Consider the following 22,918-nt stretch of genomic DNA (forward strand, 5'->3'; position numbering starts at 1 on the left):
AGTGGCAGAAGCTGAGCTGCAGAGTGCTAGGGGCTGTGGGTAACCAGGCTCGTCTGACTCCAGGCTGCCAGCTGAGAGCGGACGAGCGCGCAGAACTGGCTCGATCCTAATTCTTCATGCCATTATCCATGCTCTGCCTGATTTTAGCAGTCAGTGAGTTAAGTCTTGTTTTTATGTCAGTTTATGCACCCAATTTTCCCTCTGATGGACGCTTGCAGCTCTCGTCTCTTCCTTGTCTTGCTCTGCTTTGCTTTGGCGCACTGTGTTTTACTTTTGATGTTACCAGCAGGCGTGCTGCGAGTGCTCTGTGTATCGCATTGAGTTTCCTATCTACTTGAGCAGAGAGGTGTGAGACCAGTTTATGGAAATACTCAATTTTAAGAGATAACGGCAGTGTTTCTGCATTCAGCAATGTTAAGGTATCGAGGGCAAACATATCCTTTCTAGCAGCTGACGGGGTCAGTCAGATTTTGTATTTGCTGAGTGAGTAAGGAGTGAGGTCTCTGTGCACTCTGGATTTGCATTTTCCTCATCTCTAATCCTGTGAACATGTCTTCATATATTTAGTGGCCATATACGCCCTCATCTTGTTGCCTGTGCACGTCCCCATCCATTTTGCTGGTGTGTGTGTGTGTGTGTGTGTGTGTGTGTGTGTGTGTGTGTGCTTCCGACTGGTTGTAGGCGCTCCGGACACCCTTGGTAACCGTAGACCTTTGTTTGTCAGGCCCCACCCTTGCCCCATCATATCCTGCTCTCTAGCAGTCTCTGCGTGGATCGCTGTCCCCGTGAGTGGTGTGATTGTGGTGCCGGAGGAAATGACTCATCGGAGGAGATTGTCTTTTGTTAGGGTCATAGCACTTCCAGTTTCCACCTGCATTTGTTTGTTCTGTGATGTGTTCAAATGGCTGTTTTTTTTTATATTTTGTCCGGAGTTTATTATTGTTATTGGCAAACGGATTAGTCTGGTACAAATGATTCTGTCATTACTGGACTCCAGAAATTCGAATCAATAAGTACATTAGGGATGAAAAGACAAACAATACAGTAGTGTGGTTTGCATAGGACTCAAGAACTAGACCAGAAAGTGCTTTCCTCTGCATGGTGCCTCTCTACCCGGAGATCTTGAGCCCCAGAGGCTCCACGTTAATTAATGCTTACCACCCCTTCTCAGGAAAAAACATAGACTCAAAGACCCCCGGAAATCTGTGTCCTTTAGCTAAATAAACAGAGAGACACAGTGACAAACTTGCTCTCTTTGGAATATCTGTATTTTCTTCCAGCACCCTCCCCACAGCGGTGCAGTGGGTCGTATATCACCCACGTTGGGAACCTGTGATACGCAAAGCCACCGGTGGAGCTGAGTGTCTGTGCTGGCTGCAAGGTTGCAGAGGTGTTGGGAAGCAGGCCGAGCAGAGCTGTCTGAATGTCAGCCAAAGGATCGGCCTAGAAAACAGCTCTCCACCGACCGGGTGGAGCAGCTCGGCCACTGTACGCTTCGTGCCGTGGAGGGGGGTGGCTCTCTACCACTGGGAAAACATGGCCCTTGTGTTTATTTCTTTTGCTCTTTGAATGGTGAAACACTGGCGAATACAGCCCCCAAAACCTCCATGCCGACTAAGCCAGGCCTTGCTTCCACACAGCAAGCGTGGCCAGGCGGCTGTGCCCAGGCATCCGGGCAGCTGGCTCCATGGCCTTAACCCAGGCTACAGGTGGGTGGTATGGACACATACTTTCCCAGCAGACACTGAGCTACACGTCCTTTGCTTTTCTGGTTCCAGGTCTTTCTGTTCTTCTTTGTTTCTGTTATCCCGCTGCTGTCTGTAGCCCCCCCAGCCCACCCACCTTCATAAAGGGCCAACTTCTATTCTCCCCTGACTGGCCTATACTGGCCCCCCTCCCCGCACACACTGTCTGCCAGTGAGAAATGGAAATACCTTTGTGAATGGGTTTAAAGAATGCATGTCATGCACCTGTCCTGCAAGCTGACGCCCCTGTGGGGCAGTGGGGTTTCCCTCGGGATGCCGTGGCTCCCTGGGAGCCGTAGCTCTGTGCTGCAGCTCAGCATCACAAGACAGGATCTGACCACATATCCCGAGGTCGGGAGGAGAGCAGAATGAAGAGCACCGTGCTCCTGAGTGGGTCCTGCTTTCACACCACCACAGCCCGGAAGCTCGCCCATGGAGCTGTCGAAAGTTAAGCCCATCTTTATTTACTGTGTACCTCCTGCTGAGTTTGGAGGGGCTGCTTGTTTTTTATTTTAAACAGAGGAATCAGGCATTTTGCATTTCTCCCAGTAAAAACATTAAGTTGCTCTTCCCGCTTGCTACCTTCCCATTGATTCTGCCCTGCTATGTGCCAGTGGCCTTGACAGGAGAAAGAAAGATGGCTTCCTGCCTGCTGTCAGCGCGCACCGGTTAGAGGAAGCTGGCACGATCCGCTCCGGCTCTGACGTCCATGGGTTTGATGATTAGGATGATGCGGTAGAGTTTGCGCTCCTCTGTCTTCTCTGGGCTCCCTTCGTGTCCCTCGAGGTTATTCATTCATTCATCCAGGACGCTCCTCAGCTCACTCTCTTACACACGAGTCTAGTCTGCTCTGGGAGCCTTCAGTTCGGGTGCTTTCACTAGCCTCTCCAGGGACGGGGGTGCACGGAGCACAGCCCCGCTCGTCTCCTGCCTGCTGACAGCCCCCAATTGCGGCTCTGGAGTCTTGCAGGGTCGACCGGCTGGCAGCGAGAGCTGCTTCTTACATGTAGAAGCTGCCGGCAGTAAGGAACCCAGACTGGTTTGTGTTGCGCGGTGGCCCGGCCCCGCCATTCCCGCACGGTCCCCGCTGGCCAGCTGCGTGTGCGCTCAGGTTTTCCCTCTGTGCCACTCACGGTCCTTGTTCCTTTCTCTGCAGGTTTTGCATGCAGAAGTGTGTTCGTCTGGTGCCTGGAGTCACACTGGACTTGATAGAAAAGTAAGTAAGGCCGGGGCGCCATGCCCTCCCGGCCCTGGCGGCGGCTCGTGGCTCGCGGGTGCGTCTCGGGGTATGGGTGCCCCCTCGTGTCCACATCCTTTTGTTCTCTGGTGAACCTGCCTTTGTGAAGGGGACACTGGTGCCTAGTGTAGGAGGGAGCTAAGTATGGGGCCATATTACAAGGAAAATGATAAAAAGCTGGATTCTTTTGAACCTTAAAAATACTTCAAACTCTAAGCCAGCGCAGAGTTTCTTGTCCTGCACACAGACCACCTCTGCTTTTCCTCGCTGAAGCAGCCAGAGCTCTGCCGTCACCTTATTTCTTCCAACTTGCCTTCAGCGTTGTGAAACTCCCTCTTCCCTGCCGTTCTACTGTCGAGGGCACACTGATTCCAGAAGATTCTAGAAGCAGGCCCTGGGTGTCCCAAACGAGGCAGCGCACGGCCCCCAGGTCTCTGGCTGGCTGAGCAGCAGGTCCTTCCCGTGCGTCCGTGCCCTGGGCTCCGTCCCGGACGCCTGGCCAGTGTTTTCACGTGTGCCTGTCCCTCCCTCAGCTCGCCCGACTCCTCCAGTGTGGGAGACCTGCAGAGTCGCGCGAAGCCGCGTGCTCTGAACTGCGCGCCTTCCAAATCTGACCTGCCGGTGGCTGCAAAGAAGTGATGTCCACATGGCTGAGGCCTAAACGTAGACGTTGTGTAGAAAGAGCAAATCTCTTTCCAGGGCTCTCCCTAGGGAGTGCTCACCTTGTGCATAAGGGGACCATAGAAGGCCGTTAACCAAGGCCACCGTCGTGGCGCCTTCCTGCAGTGGAATGCTGCAGCCCAGCCGGTGGGGATTACATGAGATCTACCTGTGTATGTGTGGGTCTTCCTCAGTGTGACTGTTGACATGAAAAATACACATGGTGGGGCCCACTTCCATATGATGCCTCTGTGTGCACAAATGTACATTTCATAAAAAGCATGGTAGGTCCACATAAAGGGCTGGGGACGAGACTCACTGGCAAAGCAAGTACTGAACACGCGCGAAGCCTTGGGCTCCACCCCACCACAGAAAAACAGACCGAAGCCGGGCATGGTGGTGCGCGCATGGGAGGCGGAGACAGGAGGATCACATGGGTTAAGAGACCCTGTTTCCAAAAATAAAATGGGTCTGGGAGTGGAGCCCGGAGGTAGAAGGGCTTCCAGGAACCCCAGTACCACCACCAAAAAAAGAAAACCAAACAAAAATGTGTAGTTTATTCAGGGTAACAAGGTGAAATTCAGAAAAAGGAGAGGAAGTAACATTACAGGACCCTGGCTGTGATTAATATTTTGTACAAAAATATAGTTAAGTAAGATACTATGTAAATAGGTTTAAGAGAAAGAATTAACAAAATGAGATGAGGACACCGTGAGTCCAAGACCTGGGGCCGGTCATGTGGCCGCCCCCCTGCCGGCCACCTCAGGGTGCTCACCCAGAGCACAGCGGGTGATGGGAGCCAGCGCCGACGACAGGGCGTGGCAGTCCTTGTGCTGGAGCGCGGGCTTGGTCCTCACGACCAGCGCCTCTGTTGGCAGGTGCCGCCTCCCTGCGGGACACGGCTGCAGGTACTGAAGGGCTGGCTGTGCCAAGCCACATCTGAAGTAGCAGAAAAGGAAAAACACAGTCACTCCGAGGTTTGCATTTTTAAAAGCTTGTTGTTGAGACTAATCAGTTTAACTACTCATTCTCGAAAGCTCGGACTCCATCGGGCTTAGTCTCTGCGTGTTGATTTGGGTCCGAGGTGCTGCTGTGTGAATACAGCTCAGCAAAAGCATCTGCTCCGTAGTGAGTTCAGCTGAAATGGACACAAATCAGCACTTGCAGTTTGAAATACCATCTCGCTGCTCTCTCTTGTTGCATAGCAGAGGTTAAATTGATTGTGAGTGGTTGAATTCCACTTACCTTTTTATGCCAGGACAGATTCCATTTTTGAGAATCATGCCGCGCTAGGAGAGATCCCGACGCGTAGCTACAGAGCCGCCCGGCCACAGCACCGCGTGGGTTCTGACCGAAGCCAAAGTCTTCGCCTTTGCAGCCCACTTGAGAGATGTCTTCATTTAAAATAAACTAGGAAGCGGGCGTGGTGGCGCACGCTTGTCATCCCAGCATTTGGGAGGCTGAGACCAGAGGATCACGGTTCATGGACAGCCTCAGCCACTTAGCGAGGCACTCCACAACTTAGTGAGATCCGGTTTCAAAATAAAGAATAAGAAATAGGACAGGGGCGTAGCTCGGAGGTCGAATGCCCCTGGGTTCCATCCCAGACCTGCAAAAAATAAATAAAATAGGAGCGTGGTGACGCACTCCTTTAATCACTGTACATGTGAGGCAGAGACAGGCAAGTTCTCCACCAGCCTCAGCAACTTAGTGAGCCCCTCCATAACCTATTAAGATCCTGTTTCAAAATAAAATAGAGCTAAGGGTATAGCTCAGAAGTAGACTACCACAATAAATTAATAAGTAGGTAATAAACACAGTGCCTCTGTGTGTGCGCGCGTGCATTCGTGCATGCATGCCTGCACGTATGTGGGGGGGGGGCTGGGATTGAACCCAGGGCCATTCTACCTCCAAGCTACACCCCCAGCCCTATTTTATTTTTATTTTGAAACAGGGTCTTGCCAGGTTGCTGAGAGGCTCACTACTTGTGGAGGCTTTCCTTGAACCTGTGATCTTGTTTCAGCCTCCCAAGTACTGAGATTACAGGCATGCGCCATCATGCCTGGCTAAAATGCTAGTATTTTATTGTTATAATTTTTAGATATTTTTGCAATTATGTTTACAGTCTCATAAGAAGGGAAGTTTTCAGTTAGCAGATGTGATTTTGAAGTTATAGGCCCGGTAGCAAATGCAGCACATCTCCGTGCAATAAGGTCTCCTTAGGCTGCCGTGATTTATGTATGCAGAGAACACTCCTGGAAAAAATGTCTCGTTATTTTCACCTACTTTATTACCATTTTCTGGAGATGTCTTCTCAAAACATGTTCTCCTTAGTTGTGGGAGCTTTGAAGCTCGCAGCCTACAAGGACTGGCCTCTGCGCTCCCTGCCTGGAGCCCACCCTGTTCTCCACTCAGGCACCATCGGAGCATGTGGACTCTGGTCACAGTAGCCAAGGTCAGCACTGCAGGCCCACTCGGACAGTGGTCACATGTGTAGTTCAAACCACACACACTTTTTGAGATCTGTGGCTCTGGCGTTCAGGCCTGAGTTCCCTTCTTCCTTCATCTGCAGCAGTGCACTCGCAGGGACCAGCACATTTCACACTCTGCAGCCTCTTGTCCATCTGGCCTCCCTCCTCCACATCAGCCCGCCCGCCCTGCTCCTGCCCACGTCTCTGGGCGAGCATGGCTGAGCACTCCATTCTGGTGGACTTTGTGTGGCTGAGAGCTTTTGCCTCAATTTCGACCCTACCCCCTGTGTCAGGGCTTCCCAGCTGCCTTTGCCACCAGCATGCCTGGCGAAGCTCAGCTGTGCATGCTGTGACCCAGAGGGCTCGGGCTCCGGCTCGCCTGTCCTTGTGTTTAGTTCAAACAGGTTTAAATCCCATCTCACTCCACGTTCAGCTGCTGGTGTAGACTAGGTGAGCTACAGGAGGAGGGTCTGTGGTGGCCCGTGCTTCTGGAGGTGCCAGGGCAAGGGGCCACGTCCGATGAGGCTGCAGTCCCGAGGCAGGGCAGGAGATCCGCGGCACAGACGGGATGTATACGAATGCACGCGCCTGGGCTCGCTTCTTCTAAAACCTGGGGACTCAGCCAGGCGGCTTCACCCTGACGGCTGTATTCATGTTACTTACCACCCCAAGGCCCACTTCTAAGCAGCCGTAGTTTCCGCCCTCTTCACACTTCACAGTGGAGTTTGGATTTTAACATAGGAAGCTTTGGAGACATGCTCAAACCATATCTAAAATATGGCAGATCCTTTGATGAAGACATGAAAGAGAAAGGGTGTATAGAAAATGCAGTAGAAAGAGAATATCACCCAAGACCTGGTGCGAGCTGGGCTGCTCCCCACCTGGGCCTGGGCGTAGTGTCCAGATCAGACGTGCACATGGTGGTCATGCTGGAAGCCACTGCCCACTGGACTGCCCTGCCAGTGTCCGCCTGCTTCATCCTGCTTACACCCCACCCCAGCTGTGCAGGCAGTCGGCCCACCTCGCCCGGGCAGAGCGTGGGGCCAGGGTGCTCAGGATGAGCCCACTGGGCACCAGCGTGGCACAGGGTGACAGAGCCCCAGAGGCTCCTCCCTCCTGCTTTCCCGCTCCACCGTGTGCTGATGCTCGGCCAACAGCCGCTTTCCTGGTCCATGCCATACCCAGGACCTTGGCTGGGTTTCCCTGTCACACCACAGCATCACCTGCGCCCAGCCACCTCCACGGCCACATCTGGCACACAAAAGCCTATTACAATTTTTATTTTTGTCTGTTTTATTTATTTATTTATTTATTTGGTGGTACTGGGGTTCCTGGAAGCCCTTCTACTTCCGGGCTACACTCCCAGACCTATTTTTACATTTTATATTTGGAAACAGGGTCTCCTAAGCCAGCGCGTGCGGCTGGCTTCGAACCTGCGCGATCCTCCTGTCTCTGCCTCCCAAGCGCGGGGATTACAAGCGTGCGCCACCACGCCCGGCTTTTTTGTCTGTTTTAAAACCTTCCCAAAATGAAGTGACCAAAAAATAGTTGCTTGCTCCTCCTCAGGTGGTTGGTCCCTTCTGTTCGTTCAGAATAATCCTCCAGACACTTTAAGTGGCCCAGACTGTCCCCACTTGGCATCAGAAGGAGGCTGAGCCTCCCCACCGCCATCACCCACCCAGGAACACTCCCCTGGCTGTCTTCCTGGCGCTGGCCAGAGCCGAGCACGTGTAGGGAGGGACACCGCCTCCTGCCTGGCAGCGCGGTGCTTTTCCTTTTACAAATTGATAGGTAGCTGAGGTTTCAAGAATCATGGAATATGTCAAATATGTAAATGTTTGAGTAGTTGAGCGATTTTAGTAAAAACACTTGCCCAGTATTGACCGAGCTGCCAGGTGGGGGCTGGGCGGGGCTCGTGACTGGCTGAGCCCTTCACCACGTGTCCTGCAGTGGCCGGTCCCCTTCTAAGATAGTGGCGCCCCGGGTTGTCCACACCCCATCTGCACTGGCACCACGGACACCCGTCCTTCGCCTGCTAGGGCAGGTGTGTTGCTGGCCCATGGCCCAGGTCTGCCTGGGCGTGGCGTGGTCTTTGATGCAGAGCTGAAGTGGTCCTGGCATCCCGGGCAGCTCCTGGGAGCTCATCTCAGACCCCAGTTCACTGGTGGGATAAGTTGTTTTTAATTGCAGTGATAGGAGCAGACAGAACGGTCTCTTTGGCTCAGCTCCTCAGTCTCGTTCCACTTCCTCTTCAGCGGCTCATTATTCTGAGCAGCACTCTGGGCTCTACAGATTGGGGTGGGGGGGCTCCCTCCTGAGCGGCGAAGGAGGCAGCGATGGGTGGGGTTGGAGCTGTGGAGAGATTATGGGGATGAACGGATGTGGGGAGCCTTCTCTCAGGACAGAAGTGCAACATTAGCTGCACTTCCACTTGATCTGTTATTGATTTTTGCTGGCTTTTTAAGGATTCTGAGCGTTTAGTTTTGCATACAGTTTTATTCTTTCATTCAGCTCCCCGCATGGAAAGCTCTTGCCTGAGAGAACATCTCTGTTGTGCTATGTGTGAGGGCGACTGGTTCCGTGTCATGCCGCCAGGCAGTGCGACAGGTCACACTGGATTAGAGGAGAGCAGGCCTGTGTGCGGGGACGTGCTCCCTTCAGGCTTTGCAACTGCAAAAGGCAGGCCTGCTTCTCCACCCGGCCGCCCCTCCTTGCCCTGGCCCTTGTTTCCTGGTGCACCAGTCTGCCATGGATGTTGGTTCCTGCGCAGTATTTCATGCCTGGACCAGGGCATAGGCATATGTCCTTGCCTGCTATCAAGCAGTCCTCGTTGTCTTCCCCAGTGTGGCAAGGTCCCCAAGGCCAGAGCACCTTGGGCTGGACCGCCAGCTGTTACGCTGGCATTGGCTGAACATTGAGACACCGACCCACAGATACAGAGCAGGCGGCTCTGTGACCACGGCCTCCGTGCGCAGCCTCCGGCCCTCAAGACTCTCCTACCCTGAGAAAGCTTGGTTTGGTTTTTCCCTTTCCTTGGAGCGGGGGATCCAACCAGGACCTCATACATGCTAAGCAGGTGCTCTGCCGCAGGGCATGGCCTGGCAGCCTGGCTTCCCCTCCGTCTTCTCAACACTTGATCCACAGAACCCTGGAGCCACGTCTTCACCCCTCTCTGTAGCCCCTGGAGAAGTGGAGGGGTCCTGCACTTGAGAGATGTTGGATGGAGACGCTGTGTCACTACTGCTGGGAATGGCTGCCTCGCTGTCACTGCTCTGTCCCAAGGCTCCTCTGGGCCCCAGCTGTGAGCCTCCCAGCCTTTGCCACTGCATCAGATATGTGCGGGTGCAGGCTCAGGCCCCACTACCAGCCAGGAGCAAAGGCGTGGCTGTGTGGGGGGACAGCCATCGCTCTATAAAGCCAGAGAGGGCATCTGTGTTCTTATTGAGCTGCTGTGTCTGGAAGGAAGTTGGCACTGGCCTTCTTTGAACACCCCCCTTTTCTAATTATCTGTGCTCACCTAGCTGCCGGATGAGTAAGCCTGTTGCTGCTACACTGCATATTTATATTCCTAATCCTTTGAGAGAGTGGCAGGAAGATCCATGCTCGGAAATCAAGGGACATTCTTCAACCCTGAAACAAAGTAATGAAACGCTGAGGCAGTGCTGGAAATATTCGGGTCTTGGGGAAGCTCCTGGGATCTGAAAGGTGCGGGGCCTGTTCCTTGAGGCTGCTAGTTAGTATTCAGGTCACTGGAGGCTCAAAGCGTACAAAAATTATTCATGATTAGCATCGATTGTGTAAACACAAATTCTAGAGAGCTAACAGCCCAGGTCTGGAGGAGAGCAGGCGGCTGCCTCAGAGGCCACGGGCCGCTCAGACTCGGGGTGGGGTGGGGTGGGGTGGGCAGGCTGGGAGCCCACCGCCCTGGTTGGGCTGGGTTCTGGCTTTAAAACTGAAAGTGCCCTTTTGCACACTTACTGAGCACCTGCTGTGCGTCAGGTCCTGTGCTTGGGGCTTTACATATGTTACCTCTTTTAGTCTCAGCAGGTCTCACCCAGGGTAGGCGCTGCTCTTCTCCACAGTAAATGCTGGGGAGCCAGATACACAGCCAGCGAGCAGGCTGCCCAGCCGTGGTGAGCACAAGCGGGGCAGGCAGCCGAGCCACGCCGTGCCCTGCCTCAGCCTTCCCTGTGGAAAGGCCCAGGCAGGGCCTGCCAGAGACAGCACGCCCGCACCCGACGCGGGGGTGGTGCTTAGAATGCACCCTGCTGTCGAGCCGAGTCATAACATGGTTAGGTTTGAAAGGAAAACCATCTAGAGGTACAGTCTGGATACAAAGGTGCCTTCTCTCCAACATGAATATACTATCCCAGCTGCCTGCAGGTGAGAGCTCAGCAGTTCATTAGCACGTGTCCGCCGCCATCAGGTGAGGCTGCCAGGCTGGAACTGACTCAGCGGTGAAGTGGGGAGCAAACCCTGGAGTCTGCGCTGTGCAGCGCCGGTGCCCGCACAGGCATGGGCGCGCTGGCATAACTGCACAGGGCTCCCTGGCCCTGAGAGCCGGCGCCCGGCAGCCTGGCCTGGGCGTCCAGTGCTGGGGTCTGCACGCCTGCTCTGGCACCTCACTCTAATCCCCTGAGTGAGGAAGGAAGATGAGGGCCACGGGGGCCTCCGCTCTGCACACCAGCCCCACCAGAGCCTCCGCATCCACCCTTGGTGGTGTGGACACTCCACACCGGGATGTAATTGTGGACAAGGCTCCGAGGCGAGGTTCGGGGCCACCTGCCATAGCCTGGAGAGCTTCCATTTCCTTCACAGTGCTACCACATCCTGGCCCTTGTCATCAGGACAAAGACCTGCACAGCCCGGCCTGGTGCAGCTCCACACCTGCGGCCTGACTTCACCTCCTCCCAGCGTGGTGCGCTCAGTCCCCCGGCACCCTAGGGAAACGCATGTGTCCGGAAGTATCTAATGGATGCCCTCGCCTGTGGGAAGCAGGGCGAGGGGTGTTGGAGGTGGCCTTTCTTTAATTGAAGCAGGCTTCCGGGCGGTGAGAGCCAGAGGCTGCCAGGAGGCCGAGCGTGTGCTCCACCACCACCCTCAGATCGTCTCTCCTCCCAGCTGCGCTTGCCCAGGGCCCTGAGCCCCGCCGGTGCCGCCCGCGGGCTGCATGGCACTGCCACCTCGCTGGGACAGCAGGCTTTCCTCCACCGCTGCCTCACTTGCCCTCTTGGTCTTGGGTTTTGGTTTCTTGAGAGGTGGTCATTCACTTCCCAGCTCCTTGATGGTCACTCTGCTCCATGAAGCCCCTGGGGCTGGGCTAGTTCTGTCTTCTTGGGGTGTGGGGACCCCACATGCTGAGCAGTCCTACTTGAGACAGGGTTCCTGCAGGTGCAGTGCCCACCACCGCTGCCCCTGAGTGTCCAGAGGCTCCATAGTCCCCATGCCGGCCAGGCTTTGGGAGGGGGCCTCAGCGTGTGTTTCCAGGCCTCACTGCCCCAGTGCACAGCTGCTGAGCTCGTTTCTACCTTGAGCAGCTCAGTCTCTATGGGGGTCCTAGTCCCCGAAAGCCTGGAGTCTGCTCCCCTCCGCACTGCTCCAAGCCAGGTGGCCTCCTGAGAGATGACCTGTTCTGATTTGGCGACTTCTGACCTGGAAGCCACCGAGTCATGATGTTCTTAACTCACCTGCACTGACAGACCCTGAGTTTGTGCCGCGGCCACTCAGTGAGTGGACAGATGCTTGTTGCGCACGTGCTGGGCAGAGGTTCTGCACGAGGACCTGGATGATGACAGGATAGCCCCAGTCCTTTCATGAATTGACATTCTAATCAGGGAAAGAAGTACCAAACATCCACAGGCAGAGTAGCCAGGTGCAGTGCTGCACACCTGGATCCCAGCCTGTAACCCACCCATGCACGAGGCTGAGGCAGAAAGATCGAATGTTCAAGGCCAGCCTAGGCAACATGGAGAGACCCTGTCTCAAAATAAAATAGAAAAAGAGGTCTGGAAGCTGGGCGTGGTGGCGCACGCTTGTAATCCTCGCACTTGGGAGACTGAGACGGGAGGATCGCACAGGTTGGAAGCCAGCATCAACTATTTAGGCTCTCAGCAACTTAGTGAGACCCTGTTTCCAAATAAAATATAAAAATATTTTTATATTTTATATAAAATATAAAAGGTCTGGAAGTATAGCCCGGAGGTAGATGGGTTCCACCCCCAGTACCACAAAAGAGAGAGAGAGAGATAGAGAGAGAGGGGTCTGGAGGTGTAGTTCAGTGGGAGAGTCCACCTGCATTCCATTCCCAGTATTGCAGAAAAGGTAAGAAAAGTAAGAAATTGCCAGGAGTGCCGTGTGGTGACAGAGTGGCCACTGCTTCTCTGAGCCCCCAGGAAGGCCTGACGCAGGCCCAGCAGCCGAGCTCAGGGGCCTCAGCCAGTGCCTGCGCCTCCAGTGTCTGGAGCTCCACCTCGGCCCCGAGTGTGGGCCTTGAAAGAGGGCTGCCTAGGCGTAGCCCTTGGAATGGACACAGCCGACCCGGAGCTCCCAGGGCTCTCCAGTCTGACTCCGGTCACGGTGTTGGTGGGGAAACTGAGTCCCTTAGTGGCTCGGTCGCTCCCTAGATTGGATGCTTTCTCCATGCAGCTGCGGTCCATCGGCTGCAGTGGCCACTGAAGGGAGCAGGGGCGCAGAGCCTGACTCGAGCTTCTGCTTCCAAGGGAGAGGGAGGCCCGGAAGCCTCCAGGAGGGCGGCTGCTGCTCTGACCTGACGAAGGGCTGGAGCGGTCCTTTTGACGGAGAAATTGAGAGATCCCAAAGGTCGCTTCCATGGCGATGATGCCCAGCCCGGCCTGGCTGTGGCTGTAGCTAATCACTACTGCGGCGCAGGCCACACCTCCCCAAGACAGGCCTGCTGGGCTGAAAACAGCAGGGGAAGGGCAGCCTTGTGGAGACAAAGGTGCCCTGCTGGCCCTGCCTGAGGAGGGCAACAATTAGCCACCAAGACAGCTTGGGAGCCTCGGGGACCGAGCTAGAGGGCTGGCCTGAACGAGCTGTGCGCCGGAGCCTGTGTGCCCAGGGCTTGCCTCCCCAAGTCGCTGCTCCCGAGAGACTCAGTCCTTTCCTCTGTCTCCTCACTTGTCTACACACCTCACGACGCTGTGGAAGAGGCTCCGGAAGCTGGAATCCACAGCCACCTCTGAAACCACGCTTCCTGCTTCTGCAAGTACATGTGAGCCTGCAGGTGGTGAAGCTCCGGTGGTTTCTCTCTCAGTGTATTTACAGGTCCATTCCAGCTGAGAGCCTGTGGGATTATTGCTTTTTCCCAATGAGGTATAGTTCAACATACCCAATTTAAGTGTACAGTTCAGTGGTTTTAGTTTATCTACCAACTTGTACAACTGCCACCATAAACCACTTTAAAGCTTCCTGTCGATCTGATAAGACCTTCAGTGCGTTTGTGATCGACGTCATTCCCACCAGAGCTACAGGCACCTTCGGTCTGTTCAGCCCTCTGGGCCGGGGCCATGTATGCTCCTGTCTCCACACGTCACCAACATCTGCATGGCGATATCCCTCTCGGGTGACGGGCAGTCTGCGGGCAAGCCTCGAGTCCCACTGGCTTTCAGCTTTGCTGACGGTAGTGGTCTTAAGCAACTTCTCATGTCCTTATTTGCTACTGCTGTTTCGTTCGTAATAGTGTCTGTTAAAGTCTTTCTCCTGTTCTTTATTTGGGTTGTCTTATTGACTTGTAGGTGTTCTTTGTATATTTTGAAGTTAACTTGTTCATCGGGTATGACTTGCAAATTAGAGGCAGTCTACCTCTAGGCTACACCTCCAGCCCTATTTTATTTTCTTATTTTAAAATAAGGTCTTACTAAGTTGCAGAGAGCCTTGCTATGTTGCTAAAGCTGGTTGCAAATCTGTTATCTTCCTGTCTCAGCCTCCAAAGTACTAGGATCACAGGAGCACTCCACCACACCTGGCTGAAAATGTATTTCTTACTAAGGTTCATGTTCAAGAGTTTGAAAGCTTTGTGTTTAAAAGATCACTGCTTTCCTGTCAATTAAGGACCTGACTCTAAATCTGACCTTAGTTTTAGTGCTGGATACATTCAGTCCTTTCCTGTTTGGAGCCTCAAATTCCTGTTCTGCCATCAGCCTAATGCCCTATTATGTTTTCCTATAACCTGCCCCATCCTGTTTTTAATTAGAAATGCTACAGATACACATCTCTCCTGCCTCCTCTTTTCTTGTTGAAGAGAAGTTTTGATGGGTCTTTTACCATTTGCCTTTACACTGAAAGCCCCTACCTTGACCATATGCCCTGGTCTTCAGGACAAGAGGATGATAGCCACAGCTGAGCCTCCTGTCGGGGTGAAGGGACGCTTTGCCATCAGGAGGTGTGGCTCTTTGCCCTGTGTGGTGACTCCTGCCTTGGAGCCCACTGTTTGGGTAGTAACATAACTTCACACTGGTTTTGGGTGTATACAGAATGCAGCTTTTCATACTTGAATACATTTAAGGTATTCAAGATACCTTAAATGTATACCTTCTTAAATGTATACCTTCTTTTTCCCCAGGTATAGTTGGCTTTTGTTTAGTTTTGTTTTTAAACATTGTTGATTTAAATTGAAGTATTTAGCCTCTTTATATTTAGTGTTGTTATCCATACCTTTGGGTTTAAGTGTACCTCCTGTTTGCTTTCTTCTCCTCCTCCTCCTCTTTCTCCTCCTTTTTCTTGTGGTACTGAGGATTGAACCCAGGAGCCTTCTTCCTCTTAGGTATGCCCCCAGCCATATTTCATTTTAAAACAGGGTCTTGCTATGTTTCTACATGCTGGTCTCCATCCTGCAGCCCTCCCACCTTCCAAGTCCTGGGATCACAGTTGCTCCCACTGCACCCAACTTGCTCCCTCTGCCTTTTCTTGTTTCTTTCCCCATGTCCCCTGACTTTGTTTCCTTCTCCGTTGCCATCTTTTACACTGATTTAGCAGTTTTATTACTCTACCCCTATTGTTGTTGTTGTTTTGTGGTACTGGGATAGAACCCAGGGCCATTCTACCTCTGAGCTACACTCCCAGCCCTGTTTTATTCTTTATTTTGAAACAAGGTCTCACTAAGTTGTGGAGAGCCTTGCAAGTTGCTGAATCTGGCTGCGAACTTGCGATCCTCCTTTCTCAGCTTCCGAAGTACTGGGATTACAAGTGTGCGCCAGCACGTCAGGGTTCATTAATTTTATATTTTTAATGTACGTTGGTTCTAGAGCAAAGTTTTTCTGTTAGTGGCTGAATACTTCATTCCTGCAGCCTGAAGGCTTTGTGGGCTGTATAAGGTCTCTGTCCCATATTCTTCTTTATTTTTCTTGTAGCTCTTTAAAAATACAAAAACCATTTCCTGGCCCATTGGCCTTACAGAAAACAATTTGCTGGCTGGGCATGGCCTTGGGTGCCCTCTGCTTTCGAGACTACAGCACACATCTCACGAGGTTCAGTATGCGCTGGCACTTGCACCCCCCAGGCACTGCAGGAATCATCACACTCTGGCTCCGTTTACCCACCTCCGGACTTCTGCACATTATTCTAATTTTGATTATCTATATGCTTTGTCTTTGTAAACATTATTACTGCTCTCCAGACTTCATACTCATTTATTTTACCTACACATTGACTTGTTTTGTTGTTTCTCCTCGCCTGCATCGCAGAGCTCCCACCTAAGGTGATTTTTCTTTACCTTTAGTGCAGATCTGTTGGTGAGAACATTCTGTTTTTATTTGTTTATACTGCCATAATTTCCCCTTTGGTCATTTCTTTGTTTTTAAACCAACATTATTGGGAGATATTCAATAAAATATCTTCACTTTAACTGTACAGTTTGATGAGCTTGGGCAGATTTATGTACGCGTGGAACACCACTTAGCATCAGGATAGATTCCCTTGCGTCCCTTGTGCCCATCCCAGCTAATCCTCTCCTTATCCCCCGGGCTCGGCCTGCGTGGCTTTGCCTTTCTCATGCCACATTAGATGTTGCTTTTCCAGAACCTCCTATAAACAGAAAAATGCCTCTGCTGCTCAGTGCAACGCCTTTGAGACTCACCCATGTTGGGGCGCCCGTACTTCATACCTTTGAACAGCAAGTTACTTTTCGTTCTCTCAGTCACACAGTGGTCCACCTGTTGACGGACATTCAGGTGTTTTGGTTGTTATAAACAAAGCTATACAGATGATCATGTGCAAGGCATTGTGTGGAAATACACACTCGTTGTGTGGAATGGCTGTTAGGTGTACAGATAACGTTAACTTTAGAACTCCCACCTCTTTCCACAGTGGCTCTTATCCTCTACCAGCACCGTGAGTGTTTCCACGCTTCTGTGTCCATGCCAGTGCTTGGTGTGCTGTCTTCTTAAGCGTAGCTCTTATGATGGCTATATAGTATAATATCATTATGATTTTGATTTGCATTTGCTTAATGACTCATGATGCCAAGCAGATTTTCATGTGCTACTAGTCATTAATTTATATTCTTTAATAAAATGCATGTTCAAGTCTCTTGCCATTTTTTAAATTGTGCTATCTGTCTTCAAGAGTCCTTGTATATTTTGGGTCAGATCTATGAATCATATGTATCATGAATATTTTTGTTCAATATGTGCCTCATATTTTTATTTTTAAAATGATCTTTTAAAAACCACAAGTTTTTCTTTTTTATAGTCTTAACTTTTTTTCTTTTATAGTTTGTACTTTCTGTGTCCCACCTCACCAAGGTTGTAAAGATTTTCTTCTGTTTTTTTCCCTAAAACTTTTACAGTTTAACTTTTATTTTCATTTGCATTAGTATTAATTTTTATATAATATGCAGTAAAGGTCAAAGACTTTTTTTTTCTACACAGCTATCAAATTTTTCCAGCACCTACCTGTGTGGAAAACATTGTCTTTTCTGGTGGATTACTTTGGTACCTTAGATGAAAACCATTTGACTATTGAGTATAGAGTTCCATTGCCCTGTCTTTTTATTGGTCTGTGTTGTCTTTATGCCAGTGCCATGCTACCTTGATCACCGTAGTTGTATTATAAATCTGTTCCTTCTTAAAATGGATTTTTGCTATTCTGGCTCCTTGCATTTCATATAAATTTTAGAATTAGCTTATTCTTTCTAACATAAATCCTGCTGAGATTTTGATTGGGGTTGCACTGAATCTATAGATCAGTTGAGGGAGAATTACTATGAGTTTTCTTTTCCATGAACATAGTATAACTTTTACTTTTTAAAAAATTTATCTGAGAAATCCTTTGTAGTTTTGGTAGTGGTGGAGTTGTTTTTTTTGTTTGTTTGTTTGTTTTCCCTGTCCTATCAGTTTTCAACAAATGTCATCAAGCATCTCCAGCTGTGATAATTGAGTGTAAAGTGACATGCTCTTTTGGATAGACTGATTGGTTATCTAGATTCTGAGGAAATGTTTTACAAGTTGAAGGAAGTCAGAGACATGCGTAGAGGCATTGTGTGAATGCTGGGGAGATCTCAAGGTTTCTTTGCCTACTTCTAATCTGGAAATGACCATTGCGATGGGGACTTGGAGGCCAAAGGGAGGCTTCATATTGAAGGTTGATCCACATCATGTGTTAATTCTGGACAAATCTCTCCATATTGATTGTTGTGTCTAGTTTTGAGGCGTAAGGTACGATGAGCATGTGGCTAAGGCTGCAGGTATCTGCTGGACACTGAGGCATCTGGCCTGTGTGCTGTTCTTTATTCACTGCCTTGCTCCTGTCGACCGTGCCCTCTCACCAGTTCTTTTCTGCTGATTATCATGGCTCACGTGCATCTACTTGAGCAGCTGAGTTGTGTTACCCATTGTGCTTTATTTACATCACATTTAATTTAACCCAACAAACTTCACAGATGAGAAAACTGAACCTGAGAAATGTTGGATCATATAAATACTGGGTGGAAGTCCCAGGGCTAGCCTCAGGGTTTGTGTTTGGCCATGATATGCTCTGCCCTACCCTGCTCCGATCCCTGGAGTTCCCTGGTCTAACTTACACATTTATTCATTATGCTTCCATAAGTCCTAAGTGTGTTCATCTTCCATAAGCATCATCACACCGGATTAAATTATCCTGGTTTTTTGTAGTTTTGACTGTATACATCTTGCAAACATTTTGTTAAATTAATTTCAGGGTTTTTACTGTTTAACGACAGCGTATAGAAATATAATTGATTTTTGCATAATGACCTCATTTTCTCTAAACTTGCTAAACTCATTTGTTCTGATAGCTGTTTTGTAGATTCCTTAATATTGCCTATGCATATAATTATATCATTTGCAAATACATACAGCTTTATTTCTTTCCCATCTTTATGTCTTTAATTTCTTTTTCCTGCTTTATGGTACCACCTAATGCCTCCAGTATACTATTGAATAGAAGCAATAAAACTGGTCATCCAAGCCCTGATCTCAAGGAGTTTTTAAGGGAAACATTCTGTGCTGTACCCTTAAGTATGATGTGAGCTATGGATTTGTCATGGGTATCCGTTATCAAATTGAGGAGGTTCCCTTCTGTACCTCTTTTTCTGCGAGCTTTTGATCATAAGTTGGTGTTGAGGCGTGTTAAATGCCTTTCCTGCATCTTTTGAGACAGTGGTGTGATTACTCTCCTTTATTCTGTCAATGTGTTGCCTGAGGTTACTGGTGTTCAAATGTGAAGTCTTGAGTCCCTGTTTCCCTTTGATACTGTGCTAGCTTCCACTCACTACTGTCTCTGCAGTCTGGGCCTGTCCCTCGCCCACCTGAGGGGAGAGCCTCCACACCTCCACACCGTTTGGTGATCTGTCCTCCCTGGCCTAGGCCATTTGGGGCCTCTTCCAGTAGGGAAGTCACTCCCTGGAGGGGTGGTGGCTCGCTGCCGTTGCCATGCCTGTCCTCCGAGCCAATCTCCTCTGTCTGCGTAAAGTGTTTTGGACTAAGCTTTCTCTATTAATTTACTGGTGTGTCGTCTCCTGGCCAGACATATACTGATGATGTTTCTTTGAAGATTATATTTTTTTTCTTTAGTGTTTTTAAGAGTTTCTCTTTCTCTTGGCTTCGGGCTTCTGGCGCTTCTGTCTTGGTGTGCCTTCATGAACTGCATTCTTTGTGGTTACTCTGGGTTGTGTCTGTAGAATTTCTTGGCCTGTGCACTGTGGACTGAAGTGTGCACCCTTAGTATTCTTATGTTGACACCCTGATACCCAGCGTGCTGGGACGCAGAGACCGGCCCTTGGGAGATAAGTAGGTTCGGGTGAAGTCTGGCGAGTCAGGCCTTCACTTACAAGGAGATACTGCATGAGTGGACATGTGCATCTTCCTGAGTGGCCCAGAGGCCTTTCTCTCTATAACCTGACCATTTGAGTATCTGTTCTAGGGACAAAAGCTGACTAGCGCATTCTGCCAGCACACAGACATCCTTTCTAGTTGTTCTTGGGCGAGAAGGATCTGGATCACTGATCTGCCGTCACCAGCTGCCATCGACGCCCGAGGAGAACTCACGTACCCAGGACTCGAATGCTGCTCGGGGCCTGCTGGCTCAGCCTTTTAGGCAACATCAATGACTGGGCTCGAGAGCCTGCAAGAACAGCGCGCAGATGCTTCACAGACGCAGCCCAGGTCCACTGAGCGTCTCCCTCCCGGGCCTCCCTGTGCCCTCTCCCACCCGCTGCTCATGCACAGCCCGTGGCCCAGTGGAGAAGCTCCTGCATTTAAGACCCCACAGTATTCAGGCCGACGCTGTGTGCTACAGTTTGTGGCCCACAGGTTTCATGCACACCTAATGGACCAAGACTGATCTCTTGACATCTGTTAATGGCTAAAACATTGGCACTGTCTATAAGAACTGCCAGGCCATGGCACAGGCTTCAATCCCAGTGACTTGGGAGAATGAAGACAGAGGATCACAAGTTTGAGAACAGACTGAGCAAGACCCTATCTCAAAATTTAAAAAAAAATACAAAGGATTGGGGCTGTAGCTCAGTGGTAGCATACCTCTGGGTCCCATCCCCAGTACTAGGGAGGAAAAAAAGCTCAGGCAATATTAAAGATGGTTGGGTTGTAAGGCACTTTAAGTAGGGAGATACTATCACAAACAGTATCTTGATTTCGCCCAGGAGGATGTTAGCTTATGAAAAGATTTTCATGAGTCTCACAAAAATTCATTGTCTAGTACATAGTTTCCATCTTCATTTCAAGTTTTCTTTCCCCATAGAGATGCATTTTAACAACAATGGAGAAAATACGTATGTATGAAGCCAGGCGTGGGGGCGCACACTTGTCATCCCAGCGTTTGGGAGACTGAGACAGGAGGATCGTGGTTTGCAGACAGCCTCAGCTACTTAGTGAGGCCCTTCGCAACTCAGTGAGACCCTGTTTCAAAATAAATAATTAAAAAAATAGGGCAGGGGGTGTAGCCCAGAGGTCAAATGCCCCTGGATTCCATCCCCAGGCCCGCAAAAACACAAAACAAACAAACAAACAACAAAAAAAATATGTATGTTTTGGCGGTCTCAATGTAGCACCCATCGGTGAATGAGACCTGTGCGCGTCATCACCCTGCCCATGCTCTTGGAGCACCCTCATTCCTGCAGTGCTGCGGCTGAGAGCCACTAGCCTACTACCAACCGCGTTTTCTTTAACCTTACTAAGGATCTGGCCATTGCACACTGACCTGCATGTCCAAAAGAGTCATTTTAAAAAGAAACTGCTGGTTTTGCCTCCCGACGACCTTTTAGAGGACGTTTCTAAGTCATGAACCCTTTATATTAAGTGGATGAGCTTGCCCAAGGCTCTCTGCTTCTTCTTTTCTTTTCTTTCCTCTTTTTGCGTTAGTGGGGATGCACCCAGGGGCGTTCTACCTCCGACCTACACCCCTGCCCTATTTCTTATTCTTTATTTTGAGACCGGGTCTCACTGAGTTGCGGAGGGCCTCACTAAGTAGCTGAGGCCGGCCACGAACCGCGATCCTCCGGTCTCCGCCTCCCGAGTGCTGGATGACAAGCGTGCCCACCGCGCCCGGCGTTCTGCTTCCTGTCATCTAGATAACAGTCATCTAGATTAAACAAAGTAAGGATGTATCCTACATTAGTTGAACTTAATCTGGGTTATAATTTGTAAAATAAAACAGCTTAGAAATACCTTCCCTTTTCAGAAAACATACTTTACCTCCTCTCTTACTTAAAAAAAAAAAAGGGAGAAAGAAAATGGCACTGTCATATATTCCCAGGTCTTAGGGACTGAGACAGAAGGATCTCAGGTTTGAGATCAGCCTTACCAACGTAGTGCTGAGATCTTAGCAACCTAGCAATGCCCTGTTTCAAAACAATGAAAAGCAAAAAGGGCTGGGAGTGTAGCGCCAAAGTAGGATAGCCCTGGGCTCAATCCCCAGGACCTCAAAAATTTGGAAAAAAGAAAGAGAGAGAGAGAGGGAAAAAAAGTGTCTCTTTTCTTTATTATACAAGGATGATGTTTTGGCAGATTTATTATTACATTCAGATGAGCAGAGGGATTGAAATCATTCATAATACCTGCCACACCAAGATAATAATTGTTCATCATTTGATGCATTCCCTTCCGGACTATTTTAAGTGTATGTATTGGTATTTTTAAAGGAGCGTGCAGCTCTTCTTCAAAGGTGAGTGATTTGGGTGTGTTTCAAATCATTTGATTTTGTGCACAAAGAGCTACCTGAAGGGATGTTCCCTGAAATGCTCCGAGGGACCCTAGAAGGTGGGATTTAGAGCCTGGCGTGGGGGTGCACGCCTGGTATCCCAGTTCTTGGGACACTAAGTCAGGAGGATCAGGCTCAAAGCCAGCCTCACCAACTTAGCAAGGCTCCAAATAACTCAGTAAGACCTTGTTTCAAATAAAAAATAAAATATGACTGTGGGTGTAGCTTGGAGGTAGAATGTCCCTGGGTTCAATCCTCACCGCCACAAATTTAAAAAAGAAGAAGAAGAAAGAATTTGGACTATTCGTATTATCTTCCTAGCTTCTTTTTTATTTTCTCATTTAAGTGTTTGTTTATTTGTTTTGTTCTGGTCCTGAGGTTTGAAACCAGCAGCGTTCACCTCCAGCCCTGTTTTATGTTTTAGTTTGAAGCAGGGTCTAGTTAAGCCCCTCCTGTCTCAGCTCCTCAAGTCCTGGGGTCACAGGCATGCGTCACCACGTCATATGAGTACTTGTAGTGAGCTCTTCCATGGCTTTCCCCTGAACTCCTTGTTGACACAGAGCCATGTGATCATCCAGTAGGGAGTGGAGTCGACTCATCGACACCCATGGAGCGCCTGTTGGACAGGAGGGTTTGTGCCAGGCACGGGAATAGCAAGATGGAGAGCTGGAGAATGTGGGCCTTGCTCTCCAGTGCCACGCCTTGCGTGGAGACTGGTGCGGACTGCATTCATTTAAGGCAGACGCCTACAGCGCCCTGTGGGAACCGCCAGCCTCGCAGCCCGGGCGGGGTGGGAAGAGGTGCCGGGACGCCTCCCCAGGAGGCCAGCTCCAGCCTGAGCAGACCCGGGAGCCCAGTGGCTGCTGCTGACGAGCACACGGCTAGAAACTGATGGGTTTGGTGAAAGAGAAAGATGGGGGAGAAATAGGAAGCGACACAGTGGCTGGGAGCGTGTGAATTCCCATCTCCCTTCTACCATCTGTGCCCGTTGGTTGTTGGAGAGCCACACCGTTGGATAGCAGGGGTGCAGAGGGTTGACTGGGCAGTAGCTCCTGCCAGGGACCCGGAGGGAAGCTGATCCTGCAGCCCCAGCGGGGCTCAGCAGCTGCCGA

General features: G+C 50.4%; 1 protein-coding gene across 2 annotated transcripts in view; it reads left to right on the forward strand.

Annotated features, from left to right (window-relative positions):
* Nucleotides 1-22,918, forward strand: part of RPTOR (regulatory associated protein of MTOR complex 1) — a gene marked incomplete at both ends in the record, with an annotated part of 318,581 nt that overhangs the window by 183,642 nt on the left and 112,021 nt on the right. For both annotated transcript variants that reach the window (XM_080714263.1, XM_080714264.1), the window contains one exon: nucleotides 2,902-2,961. In XM_080714263.1, the coding sequence (XP_080570389.1) occupies nucleotides 2,902-2,961 (60 nt within the window). The remainder of the gene's footprint in view (nucleotides 1-2,901; nucleotides 2,962-22,918) is intronic.

The sequence above is a fragment of the Muscardinus avellanarius genome, assembly GCF_963383645.1.
Source record: "Muscardinus avellanarius genome assembly, chromosome: 16".
Classification (NCBI taxonomy): Eukaryota; Metazoa; Chordata; class Mammalia; order Rodentia; family Gliridae; genus Muscardinus; species Muscardinus avellanarius.